Source organism: Plectropomus leopardus, chromosome 14 (assembly GCF_008729295.1).
Source record: "Plectropomus leopardus isolate mb chromosome 14, YSFRI_Pleo_2.0, whole genome shotgun sequence".
NCBI classification, from domain to species: domain Eukaryota; kingdom Metazoa; phylum Chordata; class Actinopteri; order Perciformes; family Serranidae; genus Plectropomus; species Plectropomus leopardus.
The window spans coordinates 20,548,764-20,565,984 of record NC_056476.1 but is presented as its reverse complement, the minus strand read 5'-3'; the positions used below and the strand labels follow the sequence as shown (position 1 = coordinate 20,565,984).

Below are 17,221 nucleotides of genomic sequence, written 5' to 3'. Positions count from 1 at the left end.
CCAAGATACAAAGCGAATAGATTTACTGTAAATATTTTATTATGAATATACTTAAGTACACAAGAGATTAGATGCAGCACAGGAAAAATGCAGAGAACGAATAAACACACAAAAAGTGACACATTCTGGAAAAGTCATACTACGAATATCAAGCAAATACCAGAAAAAACCTAAAGTATGTACAATTTGTATTAAAAATGGATCTCTGTAGAAATGTTTTGCGCACAACTAGTCAGGATGAAAGAAATAAAACCATCAAAAAGCAAATCTGAAGGCTGAACACATCTGTGATGGTTTCATCACAAGCCAGAGCTGAGTCTGAAAAACTAAAAAGACCTGAAGATCTGACCGATACAGACTTACTTTAAGTACTCCACGACATGGCACAGCTTTTAATTCATTAAATTTTCTACAAAATCACCGCTGCCCAAAACGTGTTTGAAAAAGAGATTACTGCGTTTCCACCCAGCGCTGGAAAATGGATCCATTTTTAAGAAGCAGGTCAAATGAAGAGACGTGGAGACTGGACTCATGCCTGTACCTCTGAATCTGCAGCACCTTCTGGGTCCTCGTCGTTGTAGATATTTTCAGCCTGTAGAAAAAGACAGTTCAAAAGTATGTCATTGGTATTCAATGTTAATAAATGCACAAATTATATCCACGCTGTCTCGGATATTTATTGTTGCTTATAATTCCACATAAACACAAAACGCAGCTCTTACCATCTGCCAAACTTGCATGATGTTGTCCTCTGATACAGAGCAGATGACCCATGGCTCGTTGGGGTTCCAAGAGAAGTCGGAGATCTTCGCTGTGTGTCCGCCATGGATGAACTAGAGAGAAACAAAGCAGGAGCGATCACTACACCACTTTAACATCGAGTTAAAAAAACAAAAAAACACACACACTGATTGTTTTTGTCTGAACTGACCAGCAGCTCAGGAGGGCCGTCCTCAGCATCCTCAGGCGACTGTTCCTCTCCGATCTTACTGAGGTCCCACACATTGAGCCGCCTGTCAGTGCCGCTGGAGGCCAGGATGGTTTCGTTATGAGGAGACCATTGAACCTGTTGGGCACAAATGTGCAAGATGTTACACTTCTGCAACACAGTGACTAATAAACATAAAACTCAAAGCAAAAGGCTCCCGGTCTGCCTCTCCCAAGCTGCACTGAACCAAAGTTGCCTTTACTATTATTAATATTATATGTATACTATACAAATATGAGAATATGTGCACATCATGTAATGTATTTTCTTTTCAAAGTGTCTATTTCAATTCAGCTCAGAAGAGTCACACTGCAGCTATTTGGAATTTAACACCCATACTCGCAGCCCATAATCACAGACTGTATGCTGTGGTTGGCTTGTTTTCGTTGTATTCGACACACTGATTTGTCACAGTTGGGATAAGGGCAAAGAGGTCATGGTTAGGGCTAGTACTAGCCAATCTCAGATATTTTCAAGGGTATAACTGGTAAATGTATGAGCAAAAATTTATAAAATGTACTGCCAGAAAAATCAGGTAACATAATATAAAGAATGACAAAGTCCATATAGGGAGTAGGATGTGGCAGGTAAATGGGTCAAGCACAGAACATTCACAAGGAGACTGGGATTTGAGTCCTGTGTGCGTCAGTGTCGGTTTATTATTTTAAAACGCTGACTTACTGTTGCCTTCTGTGAGTACTCCTGTTTACAATAGCTTCACAGAATCAAATTGGATGCATGTAAACTTGGTGTATGTGGTCGTAGCATGTAGGCTTAAATGTACAACATGATTAGAGCTGCAACAGTTAACCGATTGGTTGTCAACTACACATTTATAACCAACCAATTTGGTAAGTGATTAATCAGTTTGAGTAAAAAAAAATAATTTTTTTTTTTAAATTCAAATTCTCTGATTCCAGCTTCTTACATTTTCTGTTTTTTATACTTCTCTATAACAGCAAACTGAACATGTTGGGGTTGTGGACAAAAAACATGATATTTGAAGATGTCATCTTTGGCATTGGGAAACACTGATATGTATAAATATTTAGCCCTACACATGATTAATGAGCTACAGTGATTTTGTTGTTCTTATGATTCCTTAGGGCATCGGCAGTTGTAGTTAGACTTTGTTTTCCAACATTTAAAACACAACCCCAGACAAACCAAACATTAACTCTGCAAAATGCTATTTGAGACTGAAATGACCAGATGGGCGTGTCTTACCTGGAAGATCTCGTCCTTGTGGGACTCAAAGGAGTGCAGCTTCAGCTTTAAGTTCCTCAGGTCCCAAAGAGCCACAGTCTAAAAATACAGGCAGTCAGCTTCAACTCGTCACCTTGCACAAAATGAGAACAGATCCTGCATCCCTAAAGAGAAACGTGCTGTAACAGCTCTACAGAGAATGGGTGGACCGACCTTATCTGCTGAGCCCGTGGCCAGGATGAACTCGCTGTAGGGATTGAAGGACAAGCAGTTGACCTCAGCGGTGTGGGCGTCCACTGCATGGCTGGGCTTGGAGGTGTTGTTGGAACGCGTGTCCCAACTGTGCCAAAACATACAAAAGCACCATTGTTTAATAATAAAAAAAAAGTTGAAACTGAACAACAACTTTGTTTCTTGTGAGTCATCACAGTGGTTAAGGAATGTTGTTACCAACGTTAAGAGCTGCTCACATCATGAGTTTCTGGTCGTCAGCCACAGACCCAAAGAGCGACTCGTGGAGCAGGTGCCAGGACACGTCCTCCACAACAGCTGTGTGTCCTGTGAAGATGGTCTTGGCGTCCACTATCTTCCCCTCCTTGGGCACTGTGCTGATGTCCCATAGGCAGATTGTCTGTGAAAGAGCAGAGAGGGGTTGGAAAATCCATACTCAGTGTATTATTTACTATAGATGTTCGTCAGCGCACTCCTAATTTGGAGAAGCGGACAGGAGTACCGCCACAGAAGCTGGCAATGTACTGCTGTGGACGGAGGCAGCACAAAAACGTATTTTAGCCACCAATAAAATCAGTTTTGTGTGCTTTATGCTAAACATTTTCACCACTTTACTTTGACGCACACATCCTGTTCCTACAGGGAAGCTGTTAACAGATTCACTTCTCCAGCTATGCTCTCGTCAAAGCCCAAAATTGCTCTTCTACCGCTGCTTCTATCAGTTGCGTTGTTTGTGTTATTGTATGACTTAAGTGTATCTGAATGAAACCTTTTTAAACACCAAAGTCACACAATGGCGCAAACACACTAACTGAGGGGTAGACCAGCAGCTCCTGTGTTCAGCCATGTTAAATAAGTGTTTTTCTTAATGGAGTCAGGCTTTGAATAGAGCAATATAATAGCTACAGATCCCCATCGAAAATCGCTATATGACAGCGAGGTAAAGCTTTGAAACAACTGTCAATATAGTGTACACTTGCGCTGTTTTCACACTGGACGCAAAAGCGCACTGTTATGTCAATTGTTGCACAGCCGCCTGTTAACAGTTGCCTGACCATTCACATCAGCAGCGCATTCATCCACGCTGGTCAGCAGCGATTCTCTTCCTCTGCTCCTTTCTATAATCACACACAAAGCTCTGTTCCTGTCTCTCTGTCCCTGCTTGTTTGTGTGTCTCTGGCTGCGTGTATGTGTCTGTTATGTAAAAGTGTGTGCGTGTCCCTGTGTGCCTGCATGTCCCTCTCCCTCCCTGTAGACACAGCTGACAAGCATTGTGGAAGCACTGGATGCATATTCTAACATTTATTGTGATCAAATCATTCATATTATATCTAGTATAGCATTTATATCATCCAGAATAGAGTATTTAGTGTGTGCTCCTGCCAGATTTGCTCTTGATTTGTGGAAAAAATAGACCACACGCTTAATCTATGAACCTGCCGCAGAGCTCGAGGCCGCTCCATAGAAAATCGGCATGCTTCGCAGCCGTTCTGCATCCAGCGTGAACCAAGCATCACACTGATAAAGACTTTGTGGGTGGAATTTTTTTTATATATGGCTAAAATGCATTTCCGAGGTTCCTGCAGCTTAAAGCAAGGTAGACTTAAGACATTTTAAGATTTTTTTTAAACGCCACTCAAGTTAATTTTAGGACCAGTTATCTTATAATAACAAAAATTAAAGTAGGACAATTTCATTTTGCCCAAACATTTATTATAACATAAAACATGACTTTTTTATCCAGAGAAAAAGTTAGATTATCTACGTCAAATGTTGAAAAAAAATAACAATCTTTTTAGAGTAGAACGTATGGAAGACTATGAGCATAATATATTATTCAAGTGTCTATTTGGTTAACCAACAGAAGTGGAAAATATCTGGCATTTCTGGCCAGTTTTCTGCACAACTTTGTGTTTCTCTGCAGTTGAGATTCCACTGCTTGGATTCCCATTATAACCAGCTTAAGAATTTATTAAATTTTTCAATAAAAACATAGATGTTACCGATTATTTTGAAATTTTACAATGCAACGTCAGAAGAAAAACTTAATAAAATTCTACAACCCATGTCTAAGTATTTTTAAGACTTTTGAATGATTGATTTAAGTCAATTTAATACCAATTGAGGCCTAATTTTTAGATAAATAAATTTAATGCCTTTTAGGACTTTCTAAGGACTCGCGGGAACCCTGATTTTGCTGCTGCCTTTATCCACAGCTGCACATTGCTGAGCTATTGCGTCAGTACTCCAGTCTGCTTCTCCAAACTGGAGGCGTGCTGACTGACATCTACTGTATGTAACACACTGAAAACGGTCAAGAACCTAACACAATCCCACTTTAAAGATCTGAACTACTCTCTCTGATAAAAAAAATTACAAGGTAGTAAATTCAAAGAAATCATCATTTTCATAGAAACTGGTGACTACTGAAAAATTAACCCTGAGCCACAGACACTGGACAGGAGAATTCGGGTGTGTTGTGACAGGTTACTTACATGGTCATCAGACGCACTGAGAAGGCAGCCGCTGAGGTTTGGGTTCCACGAGAGGCCGTAGCCCTCCTTCTGGTGGCCTCTCAGCCGCAGATCTGGGGTGCATTCTCCAGAAGGGTCTTTAATATAAATAAAAATCAATGTTACAAAATTGTGCAGAAACTACACTTGTTGTTGAACTTTGAAACTCTTCCTCAAATGTGTTCTGGCTGTAATCCTACCAGGTTTGGAGGGATGCTTTGTGTAATCAAAGACCAGCACGTCACTGGTGGGGGTCTTGGTGGCAATGATGCAAGGATTCTGTGGCATGTAGCGGGCTCTGTTCACCTCCCCCTCGTGGTTGATCTTGATCTCAATCTCTATCTTCCCACTTACAGATCCAAAGCCTCCAAACTCTGCAATAAAGGACAACAGTTACAGAAGATGGTTGCTGCAAATGACCATGCGTCGAATAAAAAGTCTGTCCTTCTGGGCATATGGTTTGTTGCGTTCTATTAACTAAAATGTGGTCTAGAACAAAAATACGTACCTATGTTTTCTGAAGCATTAAAGATTTCAGCAAGATTTAAATGCATTCATTCATGAGAAGAAATGTGAGTCAATATTCAAACACAAGAATTTGTTTGAGACAGTTTGATGACACTGAATGACAATAACATTAACTCTGAAACACTGCAAAGGCCTTGCTTCAACAATCTGACTAACTTCATGTGAGTTGGTATATGAAAAGTGGCCAAGATTTTATGTCATTGCCATTTGAGAGCATGGCTTACCCATTTGTTAGTACATTTATTTTGTACAATAAGCAGCTAAAAACATCATTTAGTGTTTTTTAACACATTTTCCCTCACCTCCTTTCTCGCTGTCATAGTGTGAAGCATCAAACTGGGCATCATCGTTGGGGAGCTGAACACTTGCAATTACAAGGTGATTCTGCTCATCAGAAGTATGCGTTCCCAAAACCAACCTGTGCACACTGTAGTCTTTCCCTTCTGGCCTGTAAAGACATGATGCATCAAAATATATGTCATACATTTATTCATAAAGAAACCTGATTCCCTGTCATGTCATGTCTAGGTGGATGTCACGGTGCAGCAGATCTCCTCTCACCTGGTGACATCGGGCAGCCACTGGGCAGTGAGGCTGGGCCACTCCAGTGCGTGCGTCATGACCAGGTCGTAGAGGAAAGGAGTGTTCTTCTTCCAGATCTTGTATTCTTCATTGATCACCCTTTCCTCCACAGCATCGTCAAAAGCAGCTGCAGGAGTCATATTTACCAGCAACCCAAAGTTACGTAACATATTGATGTCAGTATCAGAATCGCTTTTATTGGCCAACTGTGTGCACACACACAAGGAATGCTTGCATTGCTCTCAGTGCACTCATGCTTAAATAGACATAACAGACAGAAACAAGACTGGACAAATAAAGGTAAAACATGGATAGGACTTTCATGTACACAAATGTGTGAAAGAATAGGTGTTAAGAAATAGTATTTTGTGAAAGAGCACCAATGACCAACAATGAAAACAAATAAATATGTATACATGCAATAAAAGTATTCTGAAGAGTGAAAACTATATGTAGAAATTTGTATGGGAAGTTAATGTCTGTATAGATACATTTTGTTAATTTTCAAATATAGGAGATGGGATTGGATTAAATAAGTTTAGACTTCTTCCTACTCCTTTGATTGCATATAAGACTTTGTTGTGTCTGTCTGCATGTGTGTGTGTGGTGTGTGTGATGATATGATATATATATATATATATATATATATATATATATACACACACACACACATACAAAAAAACCCACAATATATTATTTAAATATATTGTTTTTTACACATGTGTGTATCTATGTGTCTTGATTTAGTTTTATTAACATGTTCAAAAAAAAAAAATCAATATAAAAACTATACAATTAGCGCAAAGAAATGCATACTGAATAGAAATATATGGACTGGATGATTTTAAACAGTATGTGTACATGACTGCATGCTGTATATACAGCATGCAGGATTCATATTGACAGTGACAGATGATATGTACAGTAATATTTTGACGTTATAACTGCCATGCAGCACTTAAAGTTAACTTGCTAATTAGACAGAGTGACATTAAAGATACACCCTACTCATCAAAGTCTTGTCATAAACTGGCAGCACTAATGTTTATTCAGCTGATAAGGAGACGTTAGCAGACGTTGCTATAGTTGACTGTATAAATACATAATCACAATCAGCATGTCAGGGAGGGCCTAACACGTCGCTCCATATGTATCAGTAAGTTAACTCTTAAACTAAACCCCCTGCATAGTCAGCCTGTTAGCAGCTAACGACAGCTAACAGCTAGCTGGCTGGTGTAAAACAATGAAAGGTGATGCTGGCCGGCGCGCCAACAGCCACCGGTCCAACCTGACTGACAGTTTCTGTCATTCTGGACAACAAACACACACATTAAATCAGCTACCTCGGGAAAAATGTACATCTTTACCGTCTTTATCCGCCATTGTGTCGTGGTTAAACCACTAAAACCGGCAAAGAGTGGAAAATCTTCAGAGATCTCGGTGTAGACAGCACGGAGGCTCGCAATGGCGCCAACTCCGTGGAACAAGACCGGCCAATCAGCGTTCACCAAACACCGACAGGAAGTCGTCAGCGCAACACATGACTACATCCGGGACACGCTTCCGTGTTTCATGTTGTAGAGTGAAGTGTGGTGGTAACACACCGACGTAGTCAAGAGTAGTTTTGGTCTTTTAAAGCGTTAAACGAACTCACAGCTACAATGGAGGACCGTCAGCTCGACCTGACAGAGGCACAGAAAGCCACCAAGTCAAAATACCCGCCAATCAACAAGAAATATGAATGTAAGTCTGAAGTTATGTTAAATTTATTATTCTCTTCAACAACCAAAAAGTGAATTTCAAGACCCCACAATATCGACTATCATTTTATATAATCATGACCCTGACATCAAATGTATTCCTTTACTGAAACAAGTCTCTTTGAAATATCTGATTACTGTATGAGTGAGTTTAAATCTTCTGTTGATTTCCAAAAAATTAAGAGTGAATTTCTCCAACTTCATATTGATGTTTGTAACCTACTACATTATAGTTTCAGCTTTTGTATGGCTAACCTCAACTTCTCTTCTAATAGGTTGACTAAAAACAATTTTGATTTGTATGAATTTAAGAACTATCATGTCACACATGGACCAGCTTCCTTTCAGTCATGTCAATAATGCTGAGCTTAACTTTCTGCATGACCAACAATCTAAGAAGAAGTCAAAGGTCAAGCCAAATGGTGTAATCACTTTTGATCCTGTAGAGGTCTTTGATCGAGGTGACTCACCCTCAAGTGATACACTGTGTAGCAATGACCCGGATATGAATTGTTTATCTGACAGGAAACAAACCCTTATGTCTGATTCTAGTTATCTTGTGGAAGAGGACTTTAAAATATATCAATGATCAATTTAAAAAGAAAGATGACCTCTCACTTTTGCATATTAATGCTCGCAGTATACCAAAGAATTTTGATTTACTTACAGTCTGCCTATCTAACCTAAATCACACCTTCTCTGTAGTGGGAGTCTCAGAAACTTGGTTAAATCAAGAAAACTGTGACTTGTATGATATTGAGAATTATAACCACGTATATAGATTTAGAACGGATAAAGTAGGCGGAGGAACCTCTCTGTACGTAAACACCTGCCTAGAGTATGAGGAAAGGCATGATCTTGAAAAAAGCTTCTTGACCTCTGGTGAGAGTGTTTTCATAGAAACATATAATCATACTATCATTGGATGTATCTATAAACCACCGAATTTGAGTATCAGTGACTTTAACTCTCACTTGACAGATGTGCTTGACATTGTATCCAGAGAGAGAAAAGACTGTTATATCATGGGAGATTTTAATAGTAATATTATAGACTCTGTTAAGAATACTCAAATTCATTCATTCTTGGATACAATGTTTTCACACTTTTTTTTACCGTGATCTCCAAACCAACCCGAGTTACTGAAACTTCAGCCACGCTGATTGATAATATTTTCACCAATGTGCTTGATAAAAAAATGAATTCAGGAATCCTTTGTATAGACATATCAGATCACCTTCCAATATTTCTCATGACTTCTGCTCATTCATCTATTATGGTCAACAACTCCAACCCATCTACCTATAGATTAATCAACACATTTACTATCAACCAATTTAAGGAGCTGATTGAGCATCTTTCATGGGATACTGTTTTGGACTTGGATGACCCACAGAGGGCATATACCGTATTCATTAATGAAGTAATCAAATCCTTCAATGTTGCCTTTCCTGAAAAGAATAGGAATTCTAAGTCTCACTCTAAACCAACAAAGCCATGGGTAACCATAGGAATTATCAAGTCCATTAGAAATAAACATAAACTATACAAAAAATATCTCTCTAATCCTACTCCATTTCATCATAGGAAATTTATACAATACAGAAATAAATTAAATCATATTATTAGGGGGGCTAAGAAACATTATTTCAGTACCGAACTCTCCAAGTGTAAAGATAATATGAGGGCACTCTGGTGTATCATTCATAAAATTCTCAACAAAAGGAAAACACAGAAATCTTTTCCCAGTGAATTTAGAAACAATGGATCACTAATAAAGGATCCTATAAGTATAGCCCACAACTTTAACCAGTTTTTCACCGAAGTAGGACCAGCATTGGCCTCTAAAATTCCTGTGATCAATGAAAGCCCACTTCAATTTATAACACCACCCCCTAATGGTGGATTTCATCTAAGCCCTGTCACCTGCAGTGAAGTCTCTGAGATATTAGACTCTTTGAAGAACTCAGCTCCAGGTTATGATAATTTAAGTGCAGAGCTACTTAAAGTGGTTTCTGTTGCAATTGTCAAACCACTGACACATATATTCAACTTGTCCTTTTCAACTGGAATTGTGCCCCAGGAATTAAAAATGGCCAAAATCATTCCTATATATACAAAGCTGAAGATCCTGCAGTATTTACTAACTACAGACCAATTTCCATTCTACCCTCTCTTTCAAAGATTCTTGAAAAGCTAGCCTATAACAGATTACTGAGCTACCTTGACAAGAATGAAATATTATACAAACATCAATATGGTTTTAGGAAATCCCATTCTACTTACATGGCTATTACCCATCTTACTAATGAATTACATAGAGCCAATGATAACAAAGAACATACTATTGAATTTTCAAAAGCTTTTGATACGGTAGATCATCATATTTTACTGCAAAAACTGAAATATTTGGGACTGTGAGCAAGCATTGTTGTGGTTTACCAGTTACTTGGACCACAGGAAACAATTTGTAACTTTCAAAGGAGTGAACTCTTGTCCTCTCACTATAAAATGTGGTGTTCCCCAGGGATCTATTCTAGGGCCATTGTTATTTCTTATTTATATTAACGATTTGTCCAATGTATCAAATCAACTATCCAAAATTTTATTTGCTGACGATACTAGTTTGTTTTTTTCCCACAGAAGTCCTAATATGATTGTGAAAGTTGTCAATGAAGAATTACATAAAATCTCTAAATGGTTCAAAATTAACAAACTGTCGCTAAAACATTAAGAAAACAAATTTTATTCTGTTTAGTAACAATCACAAGAAACTTGATGAGAATATTACAGTGTTGATTGATAATGTCTCAATAACTAATGTTGATTCGACTCGTTTTCTTGGTGTACTAATTGATAAAAACCTATCTTGGAAACCTCATATTTCACTTATCTCAACTAAAATTGCAAAAAATATTGGGATAAATTGGAAAAATTCGTTATCTTTTAAATACAAAAGTTTCCCTCAACCTTTATTATTCTATGATTTATCCCTTTATCAGTTACTGCAACATTGCCTGGGCCAGTACTCACCAAACAAAATTGCAACCTATTTTTAAGTTACAGAAACGAGCAGTGAGGATCATCGCCCTTTCAGCCCCAAGAAGTCATTCATTACCCTTATTTCGTAAATTCGGCATTCTCAATATTTATCAGATTAATAGTTTCCAAATAATTCAATTTGTGTATGGTTCTTTAAATAAAACACTTCCCACTTTCTTTCACAATTTCTTTTCTGTAAACAATCAATTTCACAATTATTTAACCCGAAAGGCGTCCCAGCTCCGGCCACCACCATCACGAACTACATCATCCCAATTTAAGATCTCCTACAGAGGATCCAAGTTATGGAATTCACTTCCTCCCCACCTTGTCAAACCTTCTGATCAATCATTTAAAAAATCTGTAAAGAATTTCTTGCTGTATCAATAATACCCACCTGATCTGTGTGTGTGTGTGTGTGTGTGTGTGTGTTGTGTGTGTGTCAGTGTGTGAACTTCAGAGTGATTTTATATTTTCATGCATATGACAATGTCCAATTTAATGTTGATCTAGGGTGGTCCTCTTGTCAAGCCCCTTGAGGGTTTTTAGGACCTCCTTGCATATTTCCCATTTTTATGATAATTGTAATGTTGACTTTTAACATGTGCTAAATAATAAACAAACAAACAAATGATATAGCTAACAGGTAACTCAGCTTTTTGACACACTGTCCATTGTTAGTTAACTGTAGCTAAAGTTATGTTCACGCAATAATGAAATGACACAGTGTGTGTACATTAAGTGACAGCCATACATACACTTTCAAACAAGTATTATTGTAACTGCCCATTAGTTAGGGACTGTTCTTTATTTATCAGAGGAGGGCGAGGGCTGAGGTGTGACTTCGTTTTGTGTGTGTGTGTGCGTGTGGTGTTTTTTGTTTTGTTTTGTTTTGGGGTTTTTTTTGCTTTTACCCTCCCCTTCCTTTGAGCCTCCCACAGTGGGTCCACATCGGAGAGACTGATAAAACAGCAAACAGCCAAATGTTGTTCAGTTTTACGTAAGATCACATTGTGAACATAGTCGTTTGTTTTGTCAGCCAGTGGCATCAATCATGATTGCGTAATTGATGCCACTGGCTGAATTAAGCTTATATTTGGTTAAGATATATAAATTTTATATTCTATATTTTCATAATGTGTTAAAGGACCTTAGCAATTTGAAAATCCAACCTTTTTTTTTTTTACCGTTTCTGTCAGTGAAAGAAAACATGCTTTGAAAAATGCCTTTCTAACCTGAAGGCACATTTTTATTTTAAAAAATGGAGTTGAAGAGCACAATACTGCCATTTAAAGTTTTATGCTCCTCCTCTAAGCCAAAATCAAATCCCCAGTGATCAGAAAATTGTTTGACATTCCTGCCTCGTTTTGAACCAACCCCTCCCTCCTCATAAATAACAAACAGTCCCTCAAAACAGCATTCACTGGCTCATCATGTTATCCTGTATTTTATTGTTTTCAGATCTGGATCATACAGCAGATGTACAGTGAGTATGTTTTGATATCTCAGTAAAATGTTTTTCATTTCATTGCTGTTCAGTAGTAATCTCTACTATATTTTCTGCTCTCTCGTTCAAGAATTCACTCCTGGGGGGACTCTCTAGAGGAAGCCTTCGAACAGTGTGCCATGGGCATGTTTGGCTACATGACAGACACAGAGACAGTGGAACCTATTGATACAGTTCAAGTTGAATCAGAGGGTGAGAGCACAGGAAGTGTGTCGCTGCCTGTTCAACACAAGCCTCAATCAACCTTTTCAGTCATGCTTATTTCCAGATCAGTGGAACTAAACTCACATTTTTGCAAATTTATTTTCCCTCTCAAAAGGTGAAGACATGGAATCTCTTCTTTTCCACTTCCTAGATGACTGGTTATACAAGTTTTGTGCAGATATCTTCTTTGTTCCGAGGGTGAGTAATGTTTGTCAGTTATGACGCGCTGGACTATTTTTTGCATGTGGTGTTAAAAAAAAGTAAGTGCAAATGTGGTTGTATTTGGACGCTGGTGTCTTTCTTTGTGGAGGTTGCTTGTTACCCACTTTTGGGTATCCCCATGGGTGGAGATTGCAGACTGTTAACTCATCATAGGAAGAACAATAAGTAAATGTGCATCTGTGCTTGCCTTACAATGGGCTGTATGCTGGAATAGCCATTTGAACCCTGTGGCAATGAAAGAGACTTGCATCATAACATGTACTAAAGTTGCTTGTTTATACAGTACTGTGCATAATTTACACAGCATGTATTTTGGTTTTTGTTTGACAGACAGACTATGTAAAAATCTTTTCTTATTAATTTAGTATTTCTTTTGCCTATTTTATTCTCCTAACACAATTTTATATTAAATCTTTCCCCCAGGAAGTCAAAGTTTTGAGCTTAGACAGACTGCACTTCAAAATCCGCTCTATTGGGTGAGTTTGTTAACTTCTTGCCTTTGTTTGTTAACTTCTCGCCTCCTTTTTGGCGTTACGAGGAAAGAGCAGACTGCAACCCGACTCAGTCAGAAGAGCAGCGATTTAGGAATAATCTTCACGAACCACTGATGGTGAAATGAGGTGGCTGTTATAGCTATCAATGTTATTGCCAAAAAAACAAGAAAAGCGTAAACAAAAACAAAAGCTCATATAATACTTACCGAAGCTACAGAGACTCTGAGAGACTGTATGGACTCCACTAATTGGGACATATTCATGAAGACAATCTGAATGAGGACGCTGATACAGTGAACTCATATATCAGCTTCTGTGAAGACACCTGCATTCCTGCCAGGATCATCTGCTCCTTAAATAATTTAAAGCCCTGGTTCTCCTTTGAGCTCAGGAAACTTGAATAGCAATAGCACGGCAGTAAAGTCAGACAAAACACAGTATAGGGACAAACTGGAACATTATTTCTCTGTCACTTTGGAAGGAAATACACAAATAATAAACCTCAGATTGATGCAGCCTACTTGTCTCCCCCAAACACCATGTTACAGTGCCTTGCGAAAGTATTCGGCCCCCTTGAACCTTGCAACCTTTCGCCACATTTCAGGCTTCAAACATAAAGATATCAAATTTAAATTTTTTGTCAAGAAACAACAACAAGTGGGACACAATCGTGAAGTGGAATGAAATTTATTGAGTAATTTAAACTTTTTTAACAAATAAAAAACTGAAAAGTGGGGCGTGCAATATTATTTGGCCCCCTTGCGTTAATACTTTGTAGCGCCACCTTTTGCTCCAATTACAGCTGCAAGTCGCTTGGGGTATGTTTCTATCAGTTTTGCACATCGAGAGACTGAAATTCTTGCCCATTCTTCCTTGCAAAACAGCTCGAGCTCAGTGAGGTTGGATGGAGAGCGTTTGTGAACAGCAGTCTTCAGCTCTTTCCACAGATTCTCGATTGGATTCAGGTCTGGACTTTGACTTGGCCATTCTAACACCTGGATACGTTTATTTGTGAACCATTCCATTGTAGATTTGGCTTTATGTTTTGGATCATTGTCCTGTTGGAAGATAAATCTCCGTCCCAGTCTCAGGTCTTGTGCAGACTCCAACAGGTTTTCTTCCAGAATGGTCCTGTATTTGGCTCCATCCATCTTCCCGTCAATTTTAACCATCTTCCCTGTCCCTGCTGAAGAAAAGCAGGCCCAAACCATGATGCTGCCACCACCATGTTTGACAGTGGGGATGGTGTGTTCAGGGTGATGAGCTGTATTGCTTTTACGCCAAACATATCGTTTTGCATTGTGGCCAAAAAGTTCGATTTTGGTTTCATCTGACCAGAGCACCTTCTTCCACATGTTTGGTGTGTCTCCCAGGTGGCTTGTGGCAAACTTTAAACGAGACTTTTTATGGATATCTTTGAGAAATGGCTTTCTTCTTGCCACTCTTCCATAAAGGCCAGATTTGTGCAGTGTACGACTGATTGTTGTCCTATGGACAGACTCTCCTACCTCAGCTGTAGATCTCTGCAGTTCATCCAGAGTGATCATGGGCCTCTTGGCTGCATCTCTGATCAGTTTTCTCCTTGTTTGAGATGAAAGTTTGGAGGGACGGCCGGGTCTTGGTAGATTTGCAGTGGTCTGATACTCCTTCCATTTCAATATGATTGCTTGCACAGTGCTCCTTGAGATGTTTAAAGCTTGGGAAATCTTTTTGTATCCAAATCCGGCTTTAAACTCCTCCACAACAGTATCTCGGACCTGCCTGGTGTGTTCCTTGGTCTTCATGATGCTCTCTGCGCTTTAAACAGAACCCTGAGACTATCACAGAGCAGGTGCATTTATACGGAGACTTGATTACACACAGGTGGATTCTATTTATCATCATCAGTCATTTAGGACAACATTGGATCATTCAGAGATCCTCACTGAACTTCTGGAGTGAGTTTGCTGCATTGAAAGTAAAGGGGCCGAATAATATTGCACGCCCCACTTTTCAGTTTTTTATTTGTTAAAAAAGTTTAAATTATCCAATAAATTTCGTTCCACTTCACGATTGTGTCCCACTTGTTGTTGATTCTTGACAAAAAATTAAAATTTTATTTCTTTATGTTTGAAGCCTGAAATGTGGTGAAAGGTTGAAAGGTTCAAGGGGGCCGAATACTTTCGCAAGGCACTGTATCTGTTTCAGCTATCTGTATCTGCACTATTTTATCTATCTCCTTTAAATTACTCTCTTACACCTTCATATTTCTTTTCTTTATTTAAGTTGGGGCGAGGAATTCTCTCTGGAAAAGCATCCACAGGTAAGATAGTGTATAATATCGCTTTATTCAGACCAGATTCTGTTTCTAATAAAATAATGGAGCGAAAGTAGAGAAGGCTTTACTTTATGTTTTATATTATTGACAGTTATTGAATAATTATGTAAAATAAAACATACATAAATTGTATTAATTCTAAATGTACGTCCTGTCTTGTGAATCCAGGGAACTGAGGTGAAAGCCATCACCTACTCTGCAATGCAGATCTACGATAAAGAAAAACCAGAGATATTTACCATCATTGATATCTGACGATACCTCCAGAGGCGGAGCACACTCCTGGTTCAACGGAACTGCAATATCTACATGGCCAATTTAAGTGGCCTTTTAACGAAGGCACTAGTTATTGATTTGTAAAATCTGGTTTTCTACTTGAAAGTAGTACTACTGTTTGCTAACATGAGCGTTTCACATCATTTCTTATGATTATGGGGGCACAGCGGAAGAGCTCTCTGGCAGATTACAGAGGGGTTATAACCCTGTTATAATATAAATAGCATTTTTTCCAGGAATCACAGAGTACACAAATAATAGATCTCTCTCAGTTTTACCTGAAATTCTTTGTTAAATTCTTATTTATCTCTCATTTTAATTGTGCTGATGCCTTATTAATCATTGTAAATAAATAAACAGATGTTTATTTTTCTTCTGTGGGATTGATGAATTGGTTGCAGGTACCTAAAAACAAATCTTGCTTTTTGTGGGTGTTTGGTCATTCTGGAAGACAAAACAAGTGAACAGAAGCTGTAAATCAAACATCAAAAAATAACCATATCTCCAACTCACACATACACTAGCCTGTGTTATATGCATTATTTTAGCATTGTTGTTGATTTAAGTTGTTTGTGATGCAGTCATCCAGTCAGGATATCTAGTATTTTCGGTGGACTTCATGCAGGGGGTTATAAAGGTGAATTCAGCAATAATCATGTTCATCCTAAAGCAAAGTAAGAGAAAGAGAAGAATAAGTTAGGTTTGTATTTTAAAACTTTCAAAAAATTGCCTCACTCCACTGAAGTGGCTATTATGGGGACTAAAATTCAGATTCCATCTTTAGAGTGTTACAGATGGCTTTAAAAATATGCAATTAGCCACTGAAATCAGAAGTCAGTCTGATTTATCATCCAGTTAAAAACAAGTTATGGGTATATGCCATTTTAAAAGTTCAAGGTGACCACCAGAGAGACTATGAGAAAATGGAAAGATTGATTTTAGGATTCATTATACTCCAAACTTTTCATAAATTAGTGGTATTAGTAAAGGTCCAGAAATTTTGTATAAAGTCTGCAATCAAGACATTAAAAATTCAAGTTAGTAAATTTGGATTTATGAAGCATCTTTCAAAACCTGGGTTACAAAGTGTTGTACAAAAGGAAAGAAACAAAGTATGAGCACAACAGTAACATTCAAAGAGGGGAAAATGGCACAAAATAAAAGAAATTAACAGTGTCTCAGCTCAAAATAATAGGACCTCATGCATAGGTCTGTCTGGCTGCCTGCATTGTCTTGTTTGACAGAAATATTTGCTTTTTTTTGCATGTTTTAATGTTTTGTGACTATGAGAACATTTTGCAAACAAAATTTGTCATGTTGGTGAGAGACTTTCACTTCAGGACTGTACATG

The 17,221-nt window shown here is 38.3% G+C and overlaps 2 protein-coding genes across 2 annotated transcripts; one reads left to right on the top strand and one right to left on the bottom strand.

Moving 5' to 3' along the window:
- Nucleotides 1-17: 17 nt before the first annotated feature.
- LOC121953454 (histone-binding protein RBBP4) lies at nucleotides 18-7,511 on the bottom strand. The gene is made up of 11 exons (XM_042500571.1): nucleotides 7,416-7,511; nucleotides 6,028-6,175; nucleotides 5,769-5,914; nucleotides 5,139-5,312; nucleotides 4,921-5,036; nucleotides 2,665-2,825; nucleotides 2,408-2,534; nucleotides 2,216-2,293; nucleotides 932-1,066; nucleotides 723-833; nucleotides 18-592 (listed from the first exon to the last, which is right to left on the bottom strand). The coding sequence occupies exons 1-11, from the start codon at nucleotides 7,429-7,431 to the stop codon at nucleotides 530-532; spliced, it is 1,275 nt and encodes a 424-aa protein (XP_042356505.1). The 5' UTR covers nucleotides 7,432-7,511; the 3' UTR covers nucleotides 18-529.
- An 80-nt stretch (nucleotides 7,512-7,591) lies between these two features.
- Nucleotides 7,592-16,243, top strand: zbtb8os (zinc finger and BTB domain containing 8 opposite strand). Its single transcript, XM_042501186.1, has 7 exons — nucleotides 7,592-7,791; nucleotides 12,312-12,336; nucleotides 12,428-12,549; nucleotides 12,677-12,759; nucleotides 13,207-13,259; nucleotides 15,543-15,579; nucleotides 15,763-16,243. The coding sequence occupies exons 1-7, from the start codon at nucleotides 7,710-7,712 to the stop codon at nucleotides 15,847-15,849; spliced, it is 489 nt and encodes a 162-aa protein (XP_042357120.1). The 5' UTR covers nucleotides 7,592-7,709; the 3' UTR covers nucleotides 15,850-16,243.
- Nucleotides 16,244-17,221: the final 978 nt, after the last annotated feature.

Bases quoted from the DNA above. Each gene is read 5' to 3' on its own strand.
- zbtb8os (XM_042501186.1), top strand. From the start codon at position 7,710: ATGGAGGACCGTCAGCTCGACCTGACAGAGGCACAGAAAGCCACCAAG. The intron at 12,760-13,206 runs GTGAGTAATGTT...TCTTTCCCCCAG, and splicing joins ATATCTTCTTTGTTCCGAGG to GAAGTCAAAGTTTTGAGCTT. The intron at 15,580-15,762 runs GTAAGATAGTGT...TTGTGAATCCAG, and splicing joins CTCTGGAAAAGCATCCACAG to GGAACTGAGGTGAAAGCCAT.
- LOC121953454 (XM_042500571.1), bottom strand. The intron at 1,067-2,215 runs GTAAGACACGCC...TGTGCCCAACAG, and splicing joins ACAAGGACGAGATCTTCCAG to GTTCAATGGTCTCCTCATAA. The intron at 593-722 runs GTAAGAGCTGCG...CTTTTTCTACAG, and splicing joins TCATGCAAGTTTGGCAGATG to GCTGAAAATATCTACAACGA.